The sequence below is a fragment of the Prosopis cineraria genome, unplaced genomic scaffold (assembly GCF_029017545.1).
Source record: "Prosopis cineraria cultivar Desert tree isolate PC_DT_omini unplaced genomic scaffold, ASM2901754v1 PC114, whole genome shotgun sequence".
Taxonomy (NCBI): domain Eukaryota; kingdom Viridiplantae; phylum Streptophyta; class Magnoliopsida; order Fabales; family Fabaceae; genus Prosopis; species Prosopis cineraria.
The window spans coordinates 64,307-73,272 of NW_026555441.1; the positions used below are offsets into that span (position 1 = coordinate 64,307).

Sequence of the window (8,966 nt, forward strand, 5' to 3'; positions counted from 1 at the left end):
GGAAGCTCAAATTACCAGCTTTTAAGAAAAATTGATTTTAAAAAAATTAATTAAATGAAAATTATGTGTTTGGACATTTTTTTGGTTAACTGATTTTTTAACTGAAAAAATCGATTTTGCCTAACCAAACAGGCACTGATTTTATTTTTTTTTTCTGTGGGAGACTATAAATAAATTAAAATATTCATATACACAAAATTATGTTAAACTAAATACATAATATATCTTTTTTTTTTGGTAATTCATTGAAGTTCTGTCAGCATTTTGCCTGTAATATTTTACAAACAGTAAACATGTGAATGTTATTGCAGCAATCTTATTATTATTATTATTATTATTGTGAGCAGTAGCAGCAGGAGCAATAGGAGTAGTAGGAGGAGTAGCAGGAGCAGCACCCCCATTTTTACAGTACATTCAAATTGTGGCTTGAGATTAAGAAGGAACATAGACTTATGCCTTGTTTATTGCTGAATCTGACTGATAATCAGTATGTTTGAAGATTCTGTCCAACTACGTTACCTACTATGCCCTTTTCTCCTCCTTCACATTGAAAGAGTTAATCCCTTCTTCACAAGAAATGACAGATGAGAAAGTTGGTGGAATCATCTCCTCTGCACTTGGAACTGGAAAAATGCAAGAGTCAAATTTTGTTCAACAGACAAATCGACAAATCGACAATATGATTATTTAAACAGCTATTCTGGAAAGGCTGTATTTCCAAGTAAAGGTTTATAATTGTCAATACAATATTTAGATAAGAAGTTGAACTACCACTTATAACCACGTATATATCCTTCATAACTATCAATGTGCTGCTGCTTCCATCTATAAAAAGCCCCCATGTATCACCTCAAAATCACAATCACAACAACATCGAAAACATTCAGAAGTCTGAGTAATTAAGAAGTTGGAAATTCCAATACCATGGCTTCTCGCGTTTCATCATTCATTTTATTACCAATTCTGCTTCTGAGTTCTCTCCAATGACCAGCCATGTGATGGCTGAAGGAGCAAGAATTCTTCTTGAATCATCTTTGCCAGAGCCCAAAATTACCTGAGTTGCCTCCACTCCCTAAGCCAGAGGTGCCTCAAGTTCCTGAATTGCCTAAACCAGAGTTACCTCATGTGCCTCCTAAGGTTGAGTTGCCTCCACTTCCAAAGTTAGAAGTACCTAAAATCCCAGAAATTTCCAAACCAGAATTGCCAAAAGTCCCAGAAAAATTCTAAGCCTGAGTTACCAAAAGTTCCTGAAATCCCTAAGCCAGAGATGCCTAAAATTCCAGAAATTCCTAAACAGGAATTGCCCGTGGTGCCGAAGATGAAGCATCTGAAGTCTCAAAAATCCTAAACCAGAGTTGCCCGAGGTGCCAAAGGTTAGAAATACCTAAAGTCCCGAAATTCCCAAGCCGGAATTGCCTTAAAGTCCCTGAAATTCCCAAACCTGAGACACTGAAAGTCCGGAAATTCCAAAGCAGAATTGCTCAGCTTCCCAAAGTTGAGTTGCCACCTTTACCCAAAGCCAGGAAGTACCTAAACTTCCTGAAATTCCAAAGCCACACTAAACTGATGCACTCTTCACTACATTGTGTTGTTTGAGATAATAATGGGCAGCTATCTAATAGCTTATACTATATGATAGATGGGTTTATAGCAGCTATTCATGGGATTATTTATTCTTCCGGGTTCCGATCTCATTAGCTCTATTGAGCTCTGTTTGTACTTCATATGTCATTAAATTACACGCTATGTTCTCTACTGAGCTCTGTTTGTACTTTACATGTCATTAAATAACACGTTATGTTCGTTTGAGATGTTTCCGTCAATTTTATTGCAATATATGTATATTGATTGATTACAAATTTGTAATTCATCATGCAGCAGACTAGCAGTCTTTAGTATAGTGAAGTTGAATTCAAGGTTAATTGCTGTATGAATTTTGATAACTTCCCCAAGCCTGCAATTTTGAAGCTTAGATTTCACCTCCTATAGCCCGAGCTGAATAAACTAAAATACGCCTGAATTGTTTTGATCAAAACGTATTATTATTATTATTATTATTATTATTATTTCAGGGAACCTTTTCCCTAAATTTATCTGACAAACAGGAATATTTATTTTTCTTGAAAGAAAATCGGGTATAAGTGAAACGTGAAGACTACTATATGAATTTAATGAAAGCTTGAGTTGAGGGCTTGAGGCAGACAAATAATGAACTAGAAGATTGAGTGAGGATAATCAGGACCATGCTATACTCCCTCCAGTCCTATTGTTCGCCACGTTCTAAAATATTTTCTTGATCCTTTATCTAAGCCGCCTTTTCTTGTTTTGCTTTTTTTAACTTTTGATGCATAGTGTCGAAGATTTTTTTTTTAACAAATTTTTAAAAAGAAGTGTAATTTACTAATTTTCAAAAAAGTTCTTACCACATATCAAATCATTTTGTTGAAGAAATTTAGGGACAAACTTAAACGTAATTTAGTTTTAAGAAAATTTTATTATTCTAAAATGTGACTTATGATTATAAAGCCTGTAATACCCGTCAAAGGCTAATTTCAAATTGCGTATGGCCCACTGCAAACTTCGTTTCTAGTGTGCCTGCAAGGAGAGAAAAGTGTGGTGAAAGAAAAAGTGGGAAGAAAATGATACTGTTTTTGCTTAGAAAGAAAAAAGGGGAGAGAGAGAGAGAGAGAGAGAGAGAGAGAGAGAGAGAGAGAGAGAAAAAAAATAATATGTGCGATTCACGTGTTTTTATTTTCAATTTTTTCTCTTTAGATTTGTTGAGATTCTGGAGGAAAAAAAATTCAATTTTAATTTATTTATAAATTATTGTTTATATAAAATTAACAATTTTTTACTATTTTTCTCTCACCTAGCCAAACATAAGAGAAGACAATTATGGCCCTGTTTAGAAATCTGATTTGAGAACAGTTTTCTATTTTTCAGAACAAGAGAATAAAAAAATTTATTTGATAATATGTTTTCAAAAAGTGTTTTGAAGAACAAAAAAATAAAATATTATTCTAGAGAAGAAAAAAATGAAAACAACTTTTACGTGTTTTGTGATTATTGTTTTAGACAATAAAAGAGAATGAGAAAAACATTTATTTCTATCATTTTTTTGTTCTTAGAACATGTTTTACAAAATATCAATTTTTAAAATAATAAATAAAAACAGTTTCAAACAGCACCCTTTTTTTTATTATAACTTCACTTTTCTTTTCAGAAAAATGACAATTAGGACCCCATAAGATTATCAATAACAATTATAGACATTAATTATTAAAATCTTAATAAAAGATCATAATTTTTACATGTAATTTAAAAAATATGAATATTCAATTAAAAAATATACTAAACACACTTGAAATTATTTATGATATCAATTGAGAAATTATGAAAGTTAGTTAAGAATCTTAATTTTTTATTGTTACTATACAAATAAGTCATTTGAAAAATTAAGTAAATATATTTAAAATTATTTGTAATGTTAGTTAGGAATTTATGAGAGTAGTTGTGAATCACAAGCTAATTACTTACAATTTTTTTTCTTTCAATATATAGATAAATTACTTGAAAAATTTACTAAATACATTTGAGATTATTTGTAACATCAATTAAGAATTATAAAAGTTGGCTATGAATTGTAAATTAATCACTTGTTATTTTTTTCTATTGCTTAAAAATTCAACAAAAAATAGTTGAAAATCTCTGTAACATTAATTGAAATATTATTAAAGTTTGTTGTAAATCTCAAATTAATTAATAAAATATAATTTATTATAAATAAGAACCATGAACTATTATTAAATTTTATTAATTAAAATTTGTAATTCTTATTAATATTTTTATAGGATCCCTAATTATCATTTTTTTTCTCTCATTATTTTTTTTTTTCATTTTCTTGTAGCTAAGCATGCGATCAAGTCATTGCTAAGTCAATTAAAGTTTGTAAGTCAGAGAGAGGGCTGGTCCTTTTAAGTTCAAAAAAATTGAGAGCCAAACTGCTGCTTTGATTTTAAAAAAGGTAATTGGACTTAAAGGGTTAAGTCCGAAAATAAAGGGCCTGCCTTTTAGGTCAGGGCCAGCCCTTTTAAGTCTTAATATATTTTTTTTGAAAAAAACAACCTAAAAAAATAAACAAAAAGAAGACATCACATTACTCAAACTCAGCACTCACTCTCTAATCCAGATAGTAGACACGCACATTATATTTGCTTACTTTGAATATTTTTGCATTCTTTAAATACATTAAAATTATGATTTTGTTTTATTATTTATTGCAAATAATGAGGATGAAGAAGGAAGATATAAAAGCTTAATATATTTGCCACTGGTGAGGATCCACAAGAAGAAGGATCAAATCATATTAATGTTGATGATAATGAAAATCATCAAAATTTAGCTGATGATGCTACCAATGTGTAATTGATTTTGGAATGTTTATTTTTTTTTATTAGACTTAAAATTTTTTTCTATGAATTGATTTTATTTTATTTTTCTAGACTTAATGTAATGTGTAATAACTTGTTAAGATTTTAATATGTTTTTAAATTTTTAAATTAAAAAATTTTTTAAAAAAATAGGACTGAAGTCCTGAGGGCCGGTCCTTCAACCCTTAGGGCCAAGACCGAACTGCTAAAAATAAAATCCTAAGATATAATCAAACTTAAAAGGGTCAGTTAATTTAAGTTTTGACTCCTGAAGGGTTAGCCTTAATTGACACCTTTAATAGCCATTTTTGTTTGTGTTAGGTTTATCAACATGCAATTGGGTCTGCACACGTGTCTGTGTCAACATAAAATGTATACGGAAAATATGCGTGTACATGCATACATGTATTTGAATTTGAATAAAAAAATTCAGATTAAAATATCAGATGACGGACGCAAACAAGACTGATATGTGATTCCGAGCTGAGCTAAGCCGGACGACATTTAATGATAAGGTCGACAAGTGAACCACCAACCCAATTACCGGGTCTAAAGAAAGTTCGTGTGGATCATGTAGAGTTCGGTATCCCGATGGCCATGATTGATGATAACCCATTTGATCTAAACTTCTCCTTTCAATCCTTATTATAATAAAGCCTTCCTCGTGACCCTTTGTGTGTGTGTGTGACACCTTTTATTTATTTTGAAGTATTGATTTTTTTAATATTTTTTAACCTGCTAAACACCTCATAACTAACTAGTTAACCAACCTCATAATTAATATTTTTTATTGATGGTAAATTTTTAAATTTTCAATGCATTCTGATGGCATTTTAGATCATACTCATGAAAAAAGCCATATATACATATAGATATATGAACCAAGTGCCAAGTGTGGATGAGGTCAAATTCCTTTTCCCTCCTGTGAAGTTCCTCACGTTTTAGTTTCCTATTGCACTGTTTTTAATAAGTAAATATTTTATATTGAAATAACCCCACTAAAATATATTCTCTAGCATGAGAATATTGAATTTTTCTCCTCTAAACCAGAAGTAGTTGTAGATGTCACAGGTCAAGACTGTTCAACTACACAAACCCATCACCTGATCAATCCCATGCATGTATGCAAGCGTAGTCTCAATTGCTTCCAACTGATATCTCGTCGGCTTTACTATTTCCAAAATCTATGATTAAAATTTACAAGCCAATTTGGTTTCTGGAAAATATTACACTTGTAAGTTTTTCTCTGTGTGCGTGATCAAATGATATTTAAGGCGAGAAGTTAAGCTAACAGTTTATTACACACGACTTTTTAGTACATGTGTGCTTCTACTTCATCTATAAAAGGTCCTCATATATCATTCCAAAAATAATCACAAGCATAGAAAAACCAATTGGGAAAACGATTACATGGCTTCCGACAGTTTTTCTTCTCTCGCCATATTGTTACCCCTTCTGCTTTGAGTTTCTCTTCAATAACCAGCCATGTAAAGGTTGAAGGGGCAAGAATTCTTGAATCATCTTTGCCAGAGCCAAAATTACCTGAGTTGCCTCCACTCCCTAAGCTCGAGCTGTCTCAAGTTCCTGAACTGCCTAAACCAGAGTTATCCCGTGTACCTAAGGTCGAGTTGCCACCATTTCCAAAGCTACAAGTGCCTGAACTTCCAAAATTGCCTGAAACCCCTGAAATTCCTAAGCCTCCAGAGTTACCAAAATTTCCTGAAATTCCAAAGCCAAGGATGCCTAAAGTTCCAGAAATTCCTAAATTACCTGAGTTTCCTGTGATGCCCATGGTAAAAGTACCAGAAATTCCTAAGCCAAATTTGCCTGAGGTGCCAAAGCCAGAAGTAAAAAGAGTCCTAGAAATTCCTAAGCCAGAATTTCCTGAAATCCCTGAAATTCCTGAGCCAGAGATGCCAAAAGTCTCTAAAATTTCGAGCTAGAGGTGCGTAAGGTCCCAGAAATTCCCAAGCCAGAATTGCCTAAAGTCCCAGAAATTTCCAAGCCAGACATACCAAAAGTCCCAGAAATTCCAAAGTCAGAATTGCCTAACGTCCCTGAAATTCCTAAGCTAGAGTTACCAGAAGTCCCTGAAATTTCCAAGCTAGAGATGCCTAAAGTCCTAGAAATTCCCAAACCAGAATTGCCTAAGGTCTGAGAAATTCCTATGCCAGAAATGCCAAAAGTCCCCGGAATTCCCAAGCCAGAATTGCATCAACTTCCTAAGGTTGAGCTGCCACCATTACCAAAGCCTGAGTTTGCCGCTGTGCCAAAGCCAGACGTTCCCAAGATTCCTGAATTTCCAAAACCCCACTGAACTATCATTTCTTAAACAAGGATATTACTTATTTCCCCTAGCTTATATTCATCAGATGTAATAAATGGGTTAAATTGCTCTCGTGAGTCAATTTAGTAATATAATTTCTGTATAACTTGTCGTTACATCTTCTCACACAGTGTTCATGTAGTTTGCGATCATTATTTGAAAGTTTAGTTGAGCTAATGTTACTTAATTCAGCTTCTTGCTGCCGTCCGTGTGTTACTTTTTAGTTTATATCTGTAAAGACGTACGAAAGAGAAATACACTTGGATGGATTTTGAGCAGAGGACGTACTATGCATTGCCAAAAACTTCTGGAAAGTGTTCTATTGTAAACTTTTTGGAAATTAAAGTCAGACTCTAGTTTAGCATTTGAATGATGATTTTTCTTCTGCCTGTATCTGATTCTTTCCCCCCTCGTCTTCATCTTTAGATTTTCTTCTCAATTAGCAGTAGAAGACGATTCCTTTTGTGATTCTTGGGGAAACTCGCGCGTGAAAGTGTAAGATTCATTACGTACCGACCTGTCGCTCTCGAAAAATAAGGATAACTGTACGTACACTAATACAAACTTGTGGGGATCTTATCCGTGATAAATTTTAAGCCAACAAAAAATAGTAACATGCTTCTAATGCTCCATCCATAATTAGGAATTCTATACTTAATTGATAAAAAAGCCGCGCAATTAATAAGGAAAGCAAACAGCCTCTTAGTCTCAAAAAATATGATCAAATTAACAACAACGAAGGCATGGGAAAGATAATGACAGAAAGTGCAGCTAGAGTTACGTTATTGTTAATGGCCACATTGGCCATTACTGTTCCATGCCTCGTCGACGCTAACATTGGAGATTTTGACGATTATCTCCGAGAAAAAGCTAAGCAGGCCCGGAGAGTGGCTCTTGAAGCATACGAACCTAACCCTTTGAAGGTCACGTCAGAGCTCAATATGCATGTCCATCTGTACGTAAGCTCTTGTACGTAAAGCTTTTGAATGTGGAAATTTAGGGTTTTCTTTAGTTTTCACAATAACACGTAATGAATGGATGATGCAGGGCGATGAATGAGGCCAAAAACAGCAGTAGAGGGAGGGACTTGAGCGAGAAGAGACACAAAGGACCGTGCTTGACCACCAACCCAATCGATCGATGCTGGAGATGCGACAAAGACTGGGAGAAGAATCGCTTTAAGCTAGCCGAATGTGCCATGGGTTTCGGCCGCAAGACCACCGGCGGGTTGGGCGGTAAGATCTATGTCGTCACAGATTCTTCCGACGTCGATGTAGCTAACCCGAAACCGGGAACTCTGAGGTACGCGGCGATCCAGAAGGAGCCATTGTGGATCATATTTGCGCACAGCATGGTGTATTAAGCTGAAACAGGAGTTGCTGGTGAATTCCGACAAGACAATCGATGGACGAGGAGCCAATATTCACATAAAAAGCGGTGGCGGCCTCACCCTGCAATTCGTGAAGAACGTCATCATCCACAATCTTCGCATTCGCAATATCAAAGCAAAGAAGGGAGGTCTGGTGAGGGATGCTCCGGACCATGTCGGGTTGAGAACCAGAAGCGATGGCGATGCCATCAGCATCTTCGGATCCACCAACGTCTGGATCGATCACATCTCGATGTCCAACGCGACGACGGGCTAGTCGACGCCATCATGGGTTCCACCGCCATTACCATATCAAATTGCCACATGACGAGACACAACGATGTAAGTAACTAATTACTTGCTTCAACGACATGATAAATGAAGGAAACGAATTCATTCGTTAACAAGGTAGAAGAAATAAATGCAGGTGATGCTGTTTGGAGCAGGAGACGTGTATCAACAGGACAGGGTGATGCAGGTAACGGTGGCGTTCAACCACTTTGGGAACGGATTGATACAGAGGATGCCGAGGTGCAGACATGGGTGGTTCCACGTGGTGAACAACGACTACCATAACTGGATAATGTACGCCATCGGAGGAACGGCGAATCCGACCATACTCAGCCAAGGAAACCGGTTCAGTGCTCCGAACAACGAAGCAGCGAAGCAGGTTACAAACAGAGTGAGTGCGCCGGAATCGGCGTGGAAAAACTGGCGGTGGCAGACGGAGCATGACGAGTTTTGTGAACGGAGCTTTTTTTGTACCGTCGGGAACACCTATAACTGAATCTAAATTCGACAAAGAGGGTTTGATACCACCCAGACCAGGGATTGAAGCTCC

General features: G+C 35.4%; 2 protein-coding genes and 1 pseudogene across 2 annotated transcripts; all 3 read left to right on the forward strand.

Annotated features, from left to right (window-relative positions):
• The first annotated feature begins 846 nt into the window (after nt 1–846).
• Nucleotides 847–1,809, forward strand: LOC129295443 (protein PELPK1-like; annotated as a pseudogene).
• Nucleotides 1,810–5,492: 3,683 nt separating this feature from the next.
• LOC129295438 (protein PELPK1-like) lies at nt 5,493–6,872 on the forward strand. The gene is made up of 3 exons (XM_054933956.1): nt 5,493–5,501; nt 5,816–6,352; nt 6,385–6,872. The coding sequence occupies exons 1-3, from the start codon at nt 5,493–5,495 to the stop codon at nt 6,586–6,588; spliced, it is 750 nt and encodes a 249-aa protein (XP_054789931.1). The 3' UTR covers nt 6,589–6,872.
• Nucleotides 6,873–7,472: 600 nt separating this feature from the next.
• LOC129295441 (pectate lyase-like) lies at nt 7,473–8,932 on the forward strand (the record flags this gene model as incomplete). Its single annotated transcript, XM_054933960.1, is given in 6 exon segments — nt 7,473–7,711; nt 7,804–8,113; nt 8,115–8,385; nt 8,388–8,467; nt 8,553–8,864; nt 8,866–8,932. Coding segments are annotated over 6 exon segments (1,252 nt in total), but the record flags the coding sequence as incomplete, so codon positions are not given.
• Nucleotides 8,933–8,966: the final 34 nt, after the last annotated feature.

What these genes read in the sequence shown, in the direction of transcription:
- LOC129295438 (XM_054933956.1), top strand. An exon ending in CTGAGCCAGAGATGCCAAAA is followed by an intron (nt 6,353 to 6,384) that starts GTCTCTAAAATT and finishes GAGGTGCGTAAG; the next exon opens with GTCCCAGAAATTCCCAAGCC.